Consider the following 18434-nt stretch of genomic DNA (forward strand, 5'->3'; position numbering starts at 1 on the left):
TCAGTATCTCTTCATTCCATTCACATTGCTGGAAGACTGGTTCAGTAACATCTGACTGCAAACCCAGTACTTCATGGAATATTTCCTCACAATAAGAGAGAAATGTAGGTTCAAGTCGCAGTCCGGCAGAAATTTTCGTCACTAATAGGTATTACATGTGTACCTAGTACTGCTGATGTCTAACAGTTCACAGTAATAGAATAAATGTTGAGCAACTGAATATATTATAACAAAACATTCAACATTCCATGCAGACCCAGTCACAAAATATTTTAATTTCATATTTTTCACAGCTTTACTTTTGAGGAAATGTAAGCAACTCAGTCAAAAAATATTACCCTTGGACCTATAATCATTAGTGGATGGACCAATAAACTATTCTCAAAAGTGTGTGCACTCCCCCCCCCTTCCAAGACATACACACACAGGATGTAACATTATGCAATGATTCTGTAATTACTTTCCCTGGGTGGGGATGGGAGAAGGGATTGTGAACACACACTCATATAAAATGAGACAAAACAACATATGTAAAAGACATAACTCCTTTTGCAATAAACAAATTTATTTTACTGCAGTTGTTTTTAACATGTCATACTAAAACATCACATTCATTGCAACAGTAACTCCAACACAAGAGGTACAAGTGTCATCCATTTCAATAAACATTACATGATAGTGGGTTTTCACAGGGGAATGTAAACTGTTTCATTTTCTTAAAGTGTATCTGTGATACTACTATTGACAGTGCCCTAACATTAATATATTAACAGACACATTAATTTGGCACAGATGGTAAAATATAAAATAGTGATGTTTGGTATACACCATGGCCTATCCTTAGTAACCATCCCAAAAAAATATAGGGTGGTGGCAGAAGAGGTTCAGTTGTACAATCCTGTAGTTCTGGTGTGGTACTGGATTTGTGATGTGTTTCTGAAAATAAATCAAAGGTATACTGAATGAATTATCAAATACTTTGTGATAGAACCTGGCACTATAGAAAAGATCAATAGTAAGTAGAATATCGTCACAACAGGCCAAATTAGAAAAGTATTAAACATGTACTGATTAGTAACATGAATTCTGTGTGTACAGTACACCACCCTGTCGCCAATGAGGTACAAATCAACATCCAATGAAGTACTTATGAGTAAAATATTCTACATCTGAACAAATATTAAGTTGTCAAATGCTGAAGCACATATCCAGCTAATCTGGTCACATATTGCATCAAATTGTAAGTGAGAAGCTGGAGATAGACGCTAGTGTTTAACAACTGCCATTTTGTGGGTGCATCTTCAAGACATTAAGCATTCTCACAGCACTTCACAATATACACATTACTAATGTGGCATGAGAAACAAACAATCACAATTTCAAAAGAATAGTGATTTCTTCCACCCACTGGCAATAATGACATCACTGCAAAACAACTATTCACCCAACTATTCACACACAAAATACTCAAAATTTAATAAAAAATTACAAAAATGAAAACTATTTCTGTTGTAAATTTCACAGGGCCTATATATCTCAAATGAAGACCTCAATACCAGTAATCCACACAGAACTCAAAAACTCAACACAATTTTCACTTGAGCTACACAACTCCAACAAAGCCCTCAATACCACGAACCAACCACTCTAAAACATGGTGTTTCAAATTTCACTTCACCCACATAGTTCAGACAAAGCCCTAGATACAACACTTTCACTTACTCTACGTAAAGCAAAGTTCTCAGTACAAAAGACCGAACGATGCTCATATGACTAATATCAGAAATGTATCCTAAACAATGATGGTACATCAGTACCCATGATACCTACCAATAACAATCCAACAATTATCGAACACTAACAAGGCTTCTACCAGTTTTTCCATTCGCCTGCAAAGAATTCGCATTAGTATTTTGCAGCCGTGACATTTTAAACTGATAGTTCAGTAATTTTCACGTCTGTCAATGCCTGCTTTCTTTGGAATTGGAATTATTATATTATTCTTGAAGTCTGAGGGTATTTCGCCTGTCTCATAAATCTTGCTCACCAGATGGTAGAGTTTTGTCAGGACTGGCTCTCCCAAGGCTGTCAGTAGTTCTAATGGAATGTTGTCTACTCCCGGGGCCTTGTTTCGACTTAGGTGAAACATGGACGATAAATAGTTTAGACAAGAAGAGAATAGAAGCTTTAGAAATGTGGTGCTACAGAAGAATGCTGATGATTAGATGGGTAGATCACGTAACTAACGAGGAGGATTGAATACAATAGGGGAGAAGAGAAATTTGTGGCACAACTTGACTAGAAGAAGGGATCGGTTGGTAGGACATGTTCTGAGGCATCAACGGATCACCAATTTAATATTGGAGGGCAGCGTGGAGGGTAAAAATCGTAGAGGCAGACCAAGAGATGAATTCACTAAGCAGATTCAGAAGGATGAAGGCTGCAGTACGTACTGGGAGATGAAGAAGCTTGCAGAGGATAGGGTAACATGGAGAGCTGCATCAAACCAGTCTCAGGACTGAAGAAAACAACAACAACAACTACAACAACAACAAGGAAATCCCGAAAATTCATGAAGACTTTCCACCACCACCAATTTTGATATATGCAAACAACTATACCCATTGCAACAACCTTTGAGCTACTCATAAATATTTATATCTTCTTCACAACAGAAGAAAAAAGAAAAATATTAAATCTCCGACCACAACAAACACACGACACTAATATTTCCAAACATTAAAATGAAACCATCAGCTAAAATATGCAATTTCAAAGTAACTCACCAGAAAGCCAGCACAAATTCTTTCAGTACCAACATGAAACATTCAATTCATGTCAAACTAATCACTAACAAACATGCAGCTCAACAGAGAGCCTCCAAATACTACAACACACAATCTACATACCCAAAGACTCAAAAACATCAAGGCTCACTGTGACATCACATGTCAAAGCAGATGAGTGTAGCGTCAGCACCTGACCTTGTGTGAATTAACTCATGTTAGCATCAGGTACAAAATAGTGATGAGGCAATGATTGCCAATTGGCAAAAAAAAAAAAAAAAAAAAAAAAAAAAAAAAAAAAAAAAAAAGGCCAGGGCTAAATTATCAAGAATGAAACTTAATTACTGTTGGAACATTTGCTCAGAGTTTGCATGTTTTTGGTTCAACCCAAGAAGGCCAGTACTGCCTGCTTTGCACTTAATGAGATCTTTCTCACTGTACTGGCCCACAAACAGAATACTTTTATTCAATCTATCCTACAGCATTTTCTTTCCAAGCAGCACAGCTAGATCTAAAAATTGTCCATTTTAAAATTGAAAATCTAATACTTACATCCTAAACCATTTACTCCATAGTGGTACTTATGATTAATAATGAAGAGTGAATTTACTAGACATTAATTCGATTTGCGAATTTTCTGAGTGTCAGGTGAGACATTCATATGAATCCTTGCCTGCTATTTCAGCATCTTGTTTTGCAAATGCAAATTACGCATTGTATGTCCAGTTTTGTTGCATTTTTTCCTGTTTTAAGTGAGCTTCATCACTATATACTTCAGTGAGATAGAGAATTTTGGTTTTTGTTAGTCTAGCTCCTCAAAGAATAAATCATAAAGCTAGCAAGTTTTCTTTCTTTTGTTTGGGCCTATCAACAACTCAGTACTTCTGTTTCTCAGTGAGTGGCCTCCTGTAATCCAAAAGTGTTTGTTTTGGTTAAAACATGCATATGAGCTTCTTTGAGCAGAATTTCACTAGAAATATTTTTTGCCATAATAGATGTCCTCGAAATATGAACTGTTATTCATAAAAACAGAAAAAATAAGCTGTTTGAGAGCATGCTAACTACCCTTTCCAGCCATAGGTTTTTAACAACTTTTATTTTTATTGCATTTATATCCCTTTTCTCGCAAAAAGTGGGTATTGTTCAGTCTTACCATTTTAAGTTATTTCTTTAGACTGCTGTTACAAATTTTACACACAAATAATACATATTGCTAAAGATAAAACAGGAACAATGAATTTATATGTGCTACATGTATAGCTAAAGAAAATATTATAAGAAAATGACAAGTAAATAATATTACACCTTGGGGTTTTTCTCAGGTTCCAGCCTTAGCTGGGGCTAATCTTTTCCTTTCCAGTATGGTAGCCAAAATGGTCTGCCATGGTGTCTCACAGATGACTCAGTCTTTGGTGTCTTTTATCTTCTTCGAAGTTGCTAATATGATTCATTTCTTCCTGCTGTGCCAGCTACCCTTTGTGGTGCATTACTTCACCAGTTATCACTGTTTCGACAATCTTGGCTGATCGAGGTGATCTGATTTTATCCTCTCAGGTAGCCCCCATCATTCATGTTGTGCAGTTGGCCAACGCCACCTTTATGCCTTAGATATCAGAGTGACCATTGTGGATGTCCACCTGGGGTGTCAGTGTCTCTCGTGTTGTTGAGAGTGATCTTTAATTTGGGATGCTGTTGTGACACCCATTTTTGCGCACTGACCTCCATTGATCACGATTCTGCTCGTGCTCGCCAATGGTGGCCTGATCAGTACGTGGCAAGCCTCCTTCAGTAGGGGCCAGGCTGCTTCCAACTCAGCAGATCGTTTGCTCCTCGCAATGAAATTGTATACGATTACCAATGAAGTACGTCGAATCCACGTTCACACATAGTAACTTCATTAACGAACTGGAAATAAGTAATTTAAAAGAGGTGTCTTATTTTAACTACGATTTGACAGAAATTTATAAAAGACTGTTCCCACACTAAAACATGGGAAGTAACATCATTCACAGAAGTTACTCCATCGACTTCAACTGCTGAGTATTGTCTCAATAATGTCAGAAGAATAATGGAAGGGTACATGCATGCAATTAACTTATACCAAATGGAAGGGCTAAAACCGTTTTGAGTAGGTAACTGGAGTTGCATTCAGTAGATGTTGACGTAGCTACCTTGCTGTTTATAGATAAGCAATGCCCTTATAGAAATTCAAGTTCTGCTGATAGCGTATAGCTGGCTCATACAGTTGAAAATGATTAGCACCAAATTTCAGAAAGTGCGAGAATTTGTTTGGAGACTGCTAAGGGATACACTATCAAGTAGAGTATGTGTGGTGTTTATAATGCGAAAGGTGAACGTTGAATACTTCCAGGATCTGTCCCACCTACACGTCTCATCTTTATTCCATGAGGAAGCCGTTTTGCTAGAAAGTCTGAAGTTGGCAGCAGTGTAAGTTGAGATGCTCTCCACGTTGCTGCGCTGGAGTTGTGGAGTGTTTACCAGGGCAGTACCGGTACAGCCCTTTATAAAGCTGGTTCCCGCGGGGCGTGACCACGAATGTGTACCACGCTTTTGTGCCACGACAGGAGGGAAACCATCAGTTGTGGGGCGTGGACAGTTCACACGGTGTTCAAGTGTCAACGAGAGCGTAATTCAGTTGTCGCGCGAAGCCGGCCGTGAACGAGCTCCTTATCGAGAGCTGTGCTGTGCTGAGTTCGGTTTTTGCTACCGTTTTGACACAGAGAATGAACCGGTTGGTGGAACCCCAAGAAAAACGGAATAAAAGACGATGGTGGGTCAGAAACTGGACACTTCAAAGAACATCGAGGGCACATAATTTGGTTGACATGGAACTAAGAAACCATTATCCTGAAGATTTCAACATCTTATTACGAATGTCTCATGCGCAGTTTGACTACCTTTTGGAACGCGTTTCACGTCTGATTTCAAAATCAGATACTAATATGAGACAAGCAGTAAAAGCAAAAATTAAACTTCAAGTAACTTTACGCTATTTAGCCACAGGGGACTAAAAAAGTCTAGAATATTTATATCGTGTTCCAAAGTACACAAGTACTAAATTTACACCTGAAACCTACGAAGCGGTCCACAAGGCACTTACGGAATACATACAGGTAGTTACAATAACATATAGTATGCAACTTTTTCTTTTATTATTTATTTGAATTTTCAACATAGTAATGTACGAGTATTCTAGGTGTAAGTATTTAAGGAATAGAAAGAAACAATAATACGAAAATGGTTGATGAGCACAATAATATTGACCATTTAAAATATTACCAGCATAGAAAAAAGTAATCGTTTGAGTAATAAAATAAGATCGATCTATAAATTTGTAAATAAATAGTCATCTGAGAAATCAGCTCTCATATTTGATTCTCTCTCACTTGGTAGTGTTGATTTTGTTATTGTAGGGGATGATGCGTTTCCGCTAAAGACTTATCTGATGAAACCTTACAGTCGGCGCAACATGTTTCGATAGGAAAGGATCTACAACTATCGAGTTTCAAAGGCTCGAAGAGTTGTAGAAAATACTTTTGGCATACATGTGAGTAAATTTAGAGTATTTGAAAAACCAATATCTTTAAAAATACAGTCGGTGGACAAAGTAGTACTATCCTGCTGGTCGTTGCACAACTGGCTGCGGAAAACGAATCCCGCCTACATCTCACGAGGTTTAATTGACTTCGAGGATGAAAACCATCGTATTTTCCCTGGATCGTGGTGTCAAGAGGAAATTACTGGCCTACAGAACCTTCTGCAAACGGTTAACATACATCCACATCGACAGGCACAACGAATTCGGGATAAGTACTGTGATTACTTTAATAATGAAGGTGCTGTGCCCTGGCAAAATGTACTACTCGGCGACGTTCCAAATACAGAACCGTAGAGCACATCAGTGTCAATATTGTGCTCAGTTATTTAGTACATGGTTGTCTTCAATTAGTATGTGTCACAAAGTAATTGCATTGCTAGATATATTTTATCATAAGAATGTATTGTTACAGTGCTAGCTATTGTTGTATTAAAAGAAGCTGGTACAGTTCCTATGATACGCCTACTACTCTGTATAATCATTGTAAAAACTGTTGTAATAATGTAAATGTAAGGAACAATTTTGAAAATGTATAAAATTTCAAATACGGAAACAAACTTTTATTTCACATACCAGATTTGATAGTGTGGCTCGCTGCTGAACGAATGGGCGAATGAAAGAATTCATCTTGTTAAACCAGAAGATTTTTGGTTTATAAACCTCGTCAGTGCCAGCTCCAGACCATTCGCTTTCGATTCTTTTCTTCAGTTCCTGACAATTTGAACTCCTCAAGTTTTTAAATTTCGCAATTACTTCTTTCGCTCTGACTCCTGGAATTTGGAGCGCATCACTAATTCTTTTGGCAGCAGCCATTCTCGCATCTCGGTCTCTGTATTCTTCTCTGTTTACATCATACAAGACCTGCTCAGTAGCGTAAAGTTCCAGAAATTCTAAAGTTTCACCGTCTTGCAACTTGATCACACGACCTTTAATGGCACTAGTTGCCATCTTGTTGTCCGTAGCACTAGATGTTGTAATCTGACACTGCCGAAGACGAGGCTAACTCACAACTGAAAAACACGTTTGATATGAAGCGTGAGCCCCCACGCCTGCCCGTGACGTCACCGTCAAACTCACGTCTCTTCGTTCACACGGGTAGTGTTCCGCACGACAGCATATCTCACTCCAGCGTGTCACGCCCGGTGGGAACCCGGCTTAAAGGGAAGTATGGCCACCCTATTCTGCTGCGTTTGCTGCCATCCGCAGTTGCCTGAAATCACATCTCGTGACATTAGCAGCCATTGTGGGCCCAAGCGTTGTGTGTGAAGCACGGTAAGTGCTGTGTATTTTCAAAGTTTTACGTAGAATGATGCCTCAGTGCTGTGCTATCGTCTTTTCGTTTCGAGGCAGAAAGGGAGGAAAACTGTACAGAATTCCTTCTGAAGGGAGTGATGCAACGAGAAGGAGAATATGGCTGATGAAAATCAGTGGAGCCAACTGGCTGCCCACAAGAAACTCTCGCTTGTGCGTGGAAAGTAGTTTTTATTCATTAGTGCAAATCATCTCCTGGTTTGAGAATAGCTGTGTAACAAACTTGCTCTATCTTGACTCACTACGTGATCAGATTTGCTGCGTCATTACACGTGGTCAGCCTCAAGCCGGTCAAGTTTTTTTTAAAAGGAGCATTGTTTGCAAGTCTATTTTTTTTGGACAAACCATACTGAAAGCTATACATTTATAGTAAATCTGTAATGTACTGACTGCTATAAAGGCATACTTTTTGCAACACAAAAGATGTAATAGGTAAACATTGTTTTTCGTTCCGTAGTTTGTAGGTCCAACTGTTGAAGACGGAAAGTGCAGTATTTGGATGTTTTAATGTATGTTGTTGTGTCCCCCAAAAATAATCTATTATGGCTATCTGAACATTAAAGATCAATAACAATGCCTCATTTTCAGTAAATTTTGTGAAAATAACTATTGTGATATTGACGTGCCTCTTTAAAGTAAATATTACTTGCATTTAATAGTGTAGGACAACGGTTTCGACTAACATTGAAATAAACGAAAAAAATAGCATAGTTGAATTCCAAAGTCAGTCATAACAGTACAGTATATTTATAATTACTTCTTTTAACACAGCATCTTGTATAATCAGCAGTCTCAGATGCAAATACTACACTATGTGATCAAAAGTATCTGGACACATGCCTGAAAATGACTTACAAGTTCGTTGCGCCCTCCATCGGTAATGCTGGAATTCAGTATGGTGTTGGGCCACCCTTAGCATTGATGACAGCTTCCACTCTCGCAGGCATATTTTCGATCAGCTGCTGGAAGGTTTCTTGGGAATGGCAGCCCATTCTTCACGGAGTGCTGCACTGAGGAGAGGTATCGATGTCGGTCGGTGACTCCTGGCACGAAGTCGGCATTCCAAAACATCCCAAAGGTGTTCTGTAGGAGTCAGGTTAGGACTCTGTGCAGGCCAGTCCATTACAGGGATGTTATTGTCATGTAACCACAGGCCGTGCATTATGAACAGGTGCTCGATCGTGTTGAAAGATGCAATCACCATCCCCGAATTGTTCAACAGTGGGAAGCAAAAAGGTGCTTAGAACGTCAATGTAGACCTGTGCTGTGATAGGACCACGCAAAACGACAAGGGGTGCAAGCCCCCTACATCAAAAACACGACCCCATCGTAACACCACCACATCCGAATTTTACTCTTGGCACTACACACACTGGCAGATGACGTTCACCGGGCATTTGCCATACTCACACCCTGCTATCGGATCGCCACATTCTGCACCGTGATTCGTCAATCCACACTAAATTTTTCCACTGTTCAATCATCCAATGTTTATGATCCTTACAGCAAGGGAGGCGTCGTGTGGCATTTACAGGCGTGATGTGTGGCTTATGAACAGCTGCTCAACCATGAAATCCAAGTTTTCTCACCTCCCGCCTAACTGTCACAGTACTTGCAGTGGATTCTGATGCGGTTTGTGATTCCTGTGTGACGGTGTGGATAGATGTCAGCCTATTACACATCACGACCCTCTTCAACTGTCGGCGGTCTCTGTCAGTCAACAGACGAGGTCGGCCTGTACGCTTTTGTGCTGTACGTGTCCCTTCACGTTACCACTTTGCTATCAAATCGGAAGCAGTGGACCTAGGGATGTTTAGGAGTGTGGAAATATCACGTACAGTCATATGACACAAGTGACACCCAGTCACCCGACCACGTTCAAAGCCTGTGAGTTCATCGGAGTGCCCCATTCCCCTCCCTCACGATGTCTAATGACTACTGAGGTCGCTGATATGGAGTTCCTGTCAGTAGGCGGCAGCACAATTCACCTAATACGAAAAACGTATGTTTCTCGGGGTGTCCCGATGCTTTTGATCACATAGTGTAGGTAGGCCTAGATTACGCGCATCACACAATATTTGTTGATACACAGGAAACCTAAACCTAATGAAAATTAAGCTTGTATAAAGATACATTACCTGAAAGATGTTAGTTATGTGATGTAAAATGAAATTTTTTCAGTAAGTTTGCTGGTAAAAGCTGAGTGTTACAATGTTCGTGTATAGCTACAGTACCTAATTCATAGGTTTCTGAGCTTCTTGCACTGTATGTAGTTATAAGTAGCATGTGTTCAGTTCTATTGATATTGCATATATTTTATATATAGCAAAACGAAGACAATGGAATGTAGTCGAGTTAACTCGGGTGATGTTGAGGGAATTATATTAGGAAATGAGATGCTTCAAGTAGTAAAGGAGTTTTGCTATTTGGGGAGCAAAATAACTGACTATGGTCGAAGTAGAGAGGATATAAAATGTAGACTGGCAATGGCAAGGAAAGCGTTTCTGAACAAGAGAAATTTGTTAACATCAAGTATAGATTTAAGTGTTAGGAAGTCTTTTGTGAAAGTATTTGTATGGAGTGTAGCCATGTATGGAAGTGAAACGTGGACGATAAATGGTTTACACAAGAAGAGGATAGAAGCTTTCGAAATCTGGTGCTACAGAAGAATGCTGAAGATTAGATGGGTAGATCACATAACTAATGAGGAGGTATTGAATGGAATTGGAGAGAAGAGAAATTTGTGGCACAACTTGACTAGAAGAAGAGATCGGTTGGTAGGGTGTATTCAGAGGCATCAAGGGATCGCCAGTTTAGTATTGGAGGGCAGCGTGGAGGGTAAAAATCGTAGAGTGAGACCAAGAGATGAATACACTGAGCAGATTCAGAAGGATGTAGGCTGCAGTAGGTGCTGGGAGATGAAGAAGCTTGCACAGGGTAGAGTAGCATGGAGAGCTGCATCAAACCAGTCTCTGGACTGAAGACCACAACAAAAACATATTTTATATTATAATATATAGTTATAATGTATAGTTTTGAAATTTTTTATATCACTTAAATAAGGAAGTTTGTAACTAAATTGACTGATAGCACTGTTTCTGTTTACCAGAATCACTTCGCTCCAGACCAGTTTGAAACCAGCAGAGCTGATGGAGTGGAAAAACGCAAACCAAATGCTGTGCCAACCATTTTTGGTGATCACAAGCCACCAGTGGTACATAAAGGTCCTGCTGAGAGGAAACCTGTTGGCCTACTAGAGAAACATACTGGAATGAAACTGGAAAATAAGGTTCCCTGCTTCAACACTATTCTTGCCAACAATGGACTTACTTGTAACGCAGAAGTTGTCGCGGGATCTACTTTGTAAATTGAGTACAATAAGCAAATACATTTTAAAAGTTGTTCTAAATATGTAGCTTAGACTTTCTTCTTTAGAAATTATATATCGTACTCTCATTCTAAGCATCAGTTGTGTACAGAAGCAGACTCAAACATTTCATTTATAACAGCTGTATATTTTTCAAACTGACTTGTCCAGGCTCTGTTGATGGTGGGAACAAAATACTTTGTCACACGGTAATTTAGAGAATGGACAACATCTCTGAAATCCTCTGCTATACCCTCAGGGCAGGACAGATAGTTTAATTTGTGGAAAAGGGGCCAAAATGAATGGCTATCAGTTGCAATCAAACATAGTACTTTACTGATTTGACAAACATTACAAGAAAAAAGAAAACATTAAATACAGACCAAGCCAAACATTTATTTTAGAACTTAATTCCTCACTAAATGAGCCATTCAATTCCCTCAAGGGAAAACAAGTTTAATTTAAAACTGACTGAAAGCCAATAACTTAAAACCAAAAACAGGAATTTGAATTTCAAAGGCAGAAGGCCTTATCTTAAAGCATTTCTTAAAATCAGGCTGAAGGCCCAAACAACGTCACGCCTTAAGGGTAAACAACTTTAACTTAAAATGGGCTAGAAGCCATACAGAAACAAAGAACAAGGACAAATAAGAAAAGACAGTACATCAAACTGCACTCAGAAATTTTCCAGGGGCTGGCATGGAATTCAAACACTAACGCTTGCTTAGGGGAGATAGGCAGTCGGCCCAACAATTCTCAATCTGACGGCAACCCAACCGATAGACAGTCAATGGACCAAGTGTTAGGATAACTTCCACTCCACCTGACCAGCACACGACGAGGAGTTCAATGGAACAACGCAGAAGGTATCGGCGCCCACAACGAATTACACATTCAGCTGTCAAACTACACGCCATGCTGGACAGCCACAACACGACGAGGAAAATGCACTGCCCGAATTTACGTCTACGGCCAGGGCAGGTAACCGGAACGTTAACTGCCACAATGCAGAAGATTCCGCTGGTGCACTTCGATTCAAAATAATAGAGTTAAGTTAAACTCCACAGAAGGATGGGCTAGAATTTCGCCAACTCGAAAACACACACTGTTGCTCACGGGAAGGTCCCAACAGCCCACAATGAAATTCAAGCGACACAATGTGAACATTTGTGGCTGGCTGGTAAATTAAGTAAAGACTCAAATTTCGTGTCCGGGATCGGTGAGCCACGGCCCTCGTAGCAATTGGAGCAGCCCCTCACACTGTGGACACCGCCAGCGGCCCCAGCCGAACCACGCGCCACGGAGACTTCCTCGACGTTCCTTGCCAACCGACCAACTCCCCCACGTGGCCCAGTCGGAAACTGTAAGCGCGGGGCCAAAGATATTACGAGGGTACGAATATCGGTACACGCTGCTGCTGCAACTTTGCGGAGAGAGGGGATAAAACCACAGTCTCAATAACAGCGGGAGACTAATCACAGAATAGCGACCAAGGTTTAACGCAAAGCATAACACGAGCCAGAAACGGCTCAGTCTCTTACATAAACAGTTCACTTGTATTGGTATCTGATGGAAATAAAAACCAATGTCTTTTCTCATACCTTTTAGCTACATCGTTTCTACTGCTTGCCATTGGACACTGTGTATACCGTATTCTAATTTGCAGTTAATCATTATACCTATCTGAGAAAATAGATACTTTGATTTCTTACCACAGCCGTTTAAAGTTTACTTCAAAGTCAGTGGCTTTTCTGTACCATTTATGTTTTTAAAACTCTGCATACAGGGCTTTGGATTTGTTGGCAATATGTGGTACAACAGGTGCTAATACGTTTAATGTTGTGGTTAGGTTTGGTTGTGATTATTTAATCTTTTATTGTAAGTAATATTTATTTGCACTTAAACATAACTCGCACTACTGCCTACATCGCTAAGTACCACTGGTCTCACAGCTCTTGTAATTCCACTGCTATTGAAGTGTTGCACGGTGAAGCTGTGCTACATTCTATTGCAGTCAGATTTCTGTGGTGCCTAGCAAAGATTGTACAGATTTTTGGAAACACTATGGTATTGTTTGCTGGGAATTAAATATAATTGGTCACCAATTTCAGTTTAGTATATGGCATTACTTTCCATTACAACGTAGTAAGAGGACACCTGGAATATTACCACTCAGATTTTCATAATTTGCTTCTGTCCTTCGAAACTAAGTTTTGGCACCTTATGAACCTTCAAGTCGTATACCACAGCCTACTGAGAATCAATTACTGCCTACTTAAAAACATATTATAATATTAAATGCTTTTTATTTTTGAAGATTGCAATATTGCAGATTTATGTTCCAGATGTTGGACAGCCTTCAAATGTGCCCAATGACATCAGTCCTGCAGAGAACTTGGACACAACAGAAGATGAAGTCAGCATCCTGAAGAACCTAGTACAACAGCTTCAGGCTGGAGTTGAAGCTTTGAAGAGAAAACTCATCCTCTCTCAGAAAAAAAAGAGGAGTGTGTTTAGAAAAAGACAACCTCCTCGCCAGTGTGCATGGTTTATTCGGTGCAGAACAGTTTGCAGTATGAACAAAGGGGACATGTAAGGGTAGCAAATGGTCAGTGGAAACACTGCAGAAAGGGCTAAAAAATAGACCACCTAGTGGTAGTATGGGGTACAAAGTCCTGCTGGAAAATAAATTTCCATTTCCTTCAGACAGAACCCTGAGAAGTTCACTACTGAATGTAAAATTTAGTCCTGGTGTGCTGAAGGAGCTAATGAGTTCCCTGAAAGTCGAGCTTGCCCTCATGTTACCGGTGGAGAAGCATCGTGCTCCCACGATGGATGAAGTTAGTATCACTCCATCATTCGAATACGATTGAGGCAATGGCTGCTTCATTGGTAATGATATGGCACACCTCCATCAAATCTTGCCCTTGCAACTACTATAGCTTCTCATGTGTTAGTTTTTATGCTGGATGGTACCACCTCAAGATGGAAACAAATCATAGGTTACCATTGCCTCAGATGTTAGGTCACATAGTGCTTAGAGCCATTTTACCATTACACGTGGCCATCTTTTTTCCAGTTCTCATGTCAAAGACATCATTATAAACATTATTAGAGAATCTCGGGCACTCGAACAATGTTCACTGCATGGTGTCAGATACGGCAGGGCAAAATTGAGCTGAATGGCAAGAATTTGGAATTGTTGTCAAAAGGTTTTCAAAATTAGTTTCTACCAGTATCCTTTTTTTTTGAACTGTTGAATTGGAAGATCCCTGATATCTTGTGGTATGGCATTAAAAAATTTTATGGACTTGTAACTATAAAAAAAACACAAAAGTGCTTCTTATACAAGTCCATCAAAATTTTTAATGCCATACCCCAACATATCAGGGATCTTCCAATTCAACAATTCAAAAAAAAAAAGTAAAAGAATTTCTTCTTGAGCTCAGCATTTATGAAACTGATGAATTTTTAAGGGAGGCAAAGAATAGGGTATGACTACACTTTGTGATCAGTTTTTATGTGCTTCTATATATGAGTAAGTCTGTAATTGGCTAAATTTACTATGCAATATCAATTTGTACCAGAAGTTTCTCTGTTTTGTATTTGTGTGAAGGTACCATAATTATTTGTGTAATATTTATATTGTGTAATATTTTTCTTGTTTTTGTAATTATTTGTGTAACATTTATACTGTGTACTATTGACTTTTGTAATGCCTCAGATGACCTCTGAGGTCTCTACAACAATAAAAATCAATCAATGATAATAGGAAACTAATTTTCCTCGCAGATACACCACACATTTTGAAAAATATGAGGAACCACTTATTCAATGGGCAATGAGTCTTCCTTTGACAAAATGTTGTCGAGGAATGTGATCTGCCTCGTAATGAGGTACAAATAAATCGTGTAGAACAGTTGCTTGAGGTGGACAGTGGTTTAAGTCTTTAACTGGCACCACAACTGTGTGAGAAGCGTTTGATTCCAAACCATTACGAGAAAATGAAAGTTGGCTCGCCTACTGCCCTAATTAACAGCCAGACTGCAGCAGCCAGTGAGTATGCTGTCAAGACAGAGAAACTGCAGCAAAATACTTTAACCACAGCACGGTTTCTAAAGCACGTTCGTGAGTGGTTGTGCCTCGTAACATACAGAGCTCTAAGTATGATACCGAGTCGTTCTGATGAACAAACATGCGGTGAGGCTCTCTGTCATCTTAAGGACACTCTGTGTTTATTTCAAAACTTGAAAATTGGGCTGAAGGATGCCTGGTGTAGTTTTGACAAAAATGGCTCTGAGCACTATGGGACTTAACCTCTGAGGTCATCAGTCACCTAGAACTTAGAACTACTTAAACCTAACTAAGGACATCACACACATCCACGCCCGAGGCAGGATTCGAACCTGCGACCGTAGCGGTCGCGCGGTTCCAGACCCCAGGACCTAGAACTGCTCGGCCACCCCGGCTGGTGTAGTTTTGACAGCTGGAGGTATTTTGGAGTTGCAGGACACATTCCTGAATGAGAAGAAATTTAAATTTCTGCTGACAAGTAGATTCATGTAAGATGGCATAGAAAATCTGTTTTCAATTGTCCGCTACAAACATCCAGTACCAACACCACGAGAATAGAAATCATCACTAGGGTTATTACTCTTTCTCAGTTCTTTAATACTGCCACTGATAATTATGAAAATGAAGGCAGTAGTTTGCAGGCAGAACTACTGGGGGAATCTGTAAGTGAAGACGAGGATAAGTGTGCTGAGGAAGTTGGTGAGCCACTTTGTGACATGGTGTGTGACGAAGAGCAGCAGTCTCAATACTGTTTGTGTGGTCACACTGTCAGGCAGGATATGAAGTGTTATGCACTTTGCATATTTTGCGAGGAGCACCTAATAGCGTGCAAAGAAAATCTCTGTACGTGTGTGAACGTGCTTTTACATCTGAAGTCCTTCACAGATACCTCACTTATTGAGCCATCAAGTGAGGTTTTCAGTGTGTTGCAAAAGGCAGAGATGTGTTTGAGAAGCAACAAGAAGAAATTATTCACAGGTGAATTGTTGCTCTGTGATGTAGCCCCTGCCGTGCCTGCATCAGTGAAGGAGAAAGTAGTTTTCCCAGCCTGCCACAGTGTACAGGAGAAAATAATTCACAGTTTCCTGGCAACAAGAATTCATCTGGTTCCAAGGGAGGGAAATAAAAGATATCAGGGTGTAGTGACACAAGGCAGTAGAAGCAGGCCATGACAAAGTTATTGCAGAAACTGTGATTTCCAAAATCACTCTTAAGTAAATGATTTGAAAAATTGACATTTAAACTTCTTTTGGTTGCCTCATTCTTTTCAAATGGTCTCATTTTTGTTTTAATTACAGTGATTTTTATAAACTGTTGTTCTATGTTTCTTTCTGAGTCTTCGGTGTATAATATTTTCAAGGATTGTATAATGTTTGCAATCTCGTATAATATTTGCAAGTAAACTATGTCCCTCTCCAGAGTTCAGAATGATGCATATATAAATAAAAACTTCATCCATCGACGTGTGTGTATTTTACTTCTGTGCTTTGCCACCACCTTTGTTTCTTCTTTGTGCTTCATTTGCGTTCTTCATTTTTTCTCTGGATTTTAATACCTTTTTATACATACGATGTACCTACATTTTATATAATATTGTAGAGAGGAAAAACAGCATACATTTTTCCAGGAAGAACATTGGCTTGTACTCTATACCCTTTTATAGCTCAGAATGAAATAGCACATATGCAAAATCTGCTAAAGAATACTTTTTGAAGAATACTTGTTTCCAAACAAGGTAAAATGTAAAGGTCATTTCAAGTAAATGTCATGCACAGTTTGTATTGTAACTGCTATTTTTATTTATCTTCATAATCTAGCAATTTATGTAGAAAACCATGAAAATCGAATGGAAATGCAGTCAACTGGCGTAACTTGGCACCACTTTAGACCATTTTTTGAAAATACTGCCCACAAAATGTTACTTGTTGCAACACATGTTGTAGTTAAAGTTACTGAGTGCTTTAGATAATAAAAATATAAACAAACTGACCTTTTGCTGTAATATTTTAATATTTATTCTGATAAATTTACAGTGCCATTCTGGCTAAGTTTAGGTCAGTTGCGGACAACACATTATTTTACTTACATAAAATGCTCTGGGTAATTTTAAGTCATTCCCAGAGTAAATCAGTGGTTAACAAGAAGCCTAAATAAATTGTTCTATTTCAGTAATGCAGGTTTACATTGAAATTTAAAGATATCTATATAGGCCTGCATATTAACGTTTATTAAGCTAATGGGGTATAAATGTAAAATAACACATTCCTTCAGGATGTTTTTAATGACATGTATTACAAATAATAGTGCACACATTGTCTTCAAAGTAGAACAACACTTTCAGTAATACCATATATTAAATACATTCCGTCAAACATTTTCAGATATTGAGTGCAGATGTTCACTGCTATTATGGACCATGCCCCTTTCTGTTAACAGGTATTGGGCGAGATTCAGCTTTTCTATTAATACACTGTCTTTACAGTACAACACTCCATCTTAGCTCTCAAGCCAAAACCTATTACTTTTTTACTTTCTTAGTCCTGCAATTGCAACTTATTTTAAATGAGATATACTTGCCTTAAATATCTGCTGCAGTGATTTCTCCAGTTTATGATTTACCTTCATACAGTCTAATGACAAATCATTTATTTGGAAGCTACATTCAAAGATAGGCCTAAATGAAAATTTAACGAACAAATCTATCAGCAAGCCTAGAACCATGTTCCCTTATTGGTAGTGACAGAAATGATGTTTATAAGTTCCCTGTGATCATGAGCATCAGACTGCTGTTTACACCTAATTCGGCTAATTTCATGCTACTATCAGGAGCACCTCCAGGCTCATTATTTTAATTTCAATGTCTGAAGACTGCAGCTTGAGTTTTTATATATTTTCTTGGTTTTGGGTTTATCTTGGTCCCAATGGGAAAGATTGCAGGAACTCGACTTAACCATTCAGTTAATTTTATTCTTTTCTGGCCTTTTGTCTTCTTTTACATTTCTGTTACCTGTTTTCCAATCCATTTGAACAGCAAAGAAAAGTCAGAAGAGGTAATAGGATGGTTTAATAATAATTTAAAAACAAAATAGAAGTCGTAGAGACAAAACTGCCTCTGCTAGCAGATGAAAACAAAAATAGTGAGTGGGACCGTACAAAGTTGTAATGACTGGTAAAAATTTGACCTGATTGACTGTAGATTATTGTTTAAACGTAGATTTAGGATGCTCACAGTAATAAACTGTACTTTCTTCAACACAATATAAAGTAAAAAAACAAA

General features: G+C 38.9%; 1 protein-coding gene across 1 annotated transcript in view; it reads left to right on the forward strand.

Annotated features, from left to right (window-relative positions):
- LOC124720507 overlaps positions 1-13491 on the forward strand; it is a 112358-nt gene extending 98867 nt beyond the window's left edge. The window contains exon 3 of the mRNA XM_047245865.1: positions 13429-13491. Coding sequence (XP_047101821.1) covers positions 13429-13459 — 31 coding nt within the window. The 3' untranslated portion in view covers positions 13460-13491. The remainder of the gene's footprint in view (positions 1-13428) is intronic.
- Positions 13492-18434: the final 4943 nt, after the last annotated feature.

The sequence above is a fragment of the Schistocerca piceifrons genome, chromosome 11 (assembly GCF_021461385.2).
Source record: "Schistocerca piceifrons isolate TAMUIC-IGC-003096 chromosome 11, iqSchPice1.1, whole genome shotgun sequence".
NCBI classification, from domain to species: Eukaryota; Metazoa; Arthropoda; class Insecta; order Orthoptera; family Acrididae; genus Schistocerca; species Schistocerca piceifrons.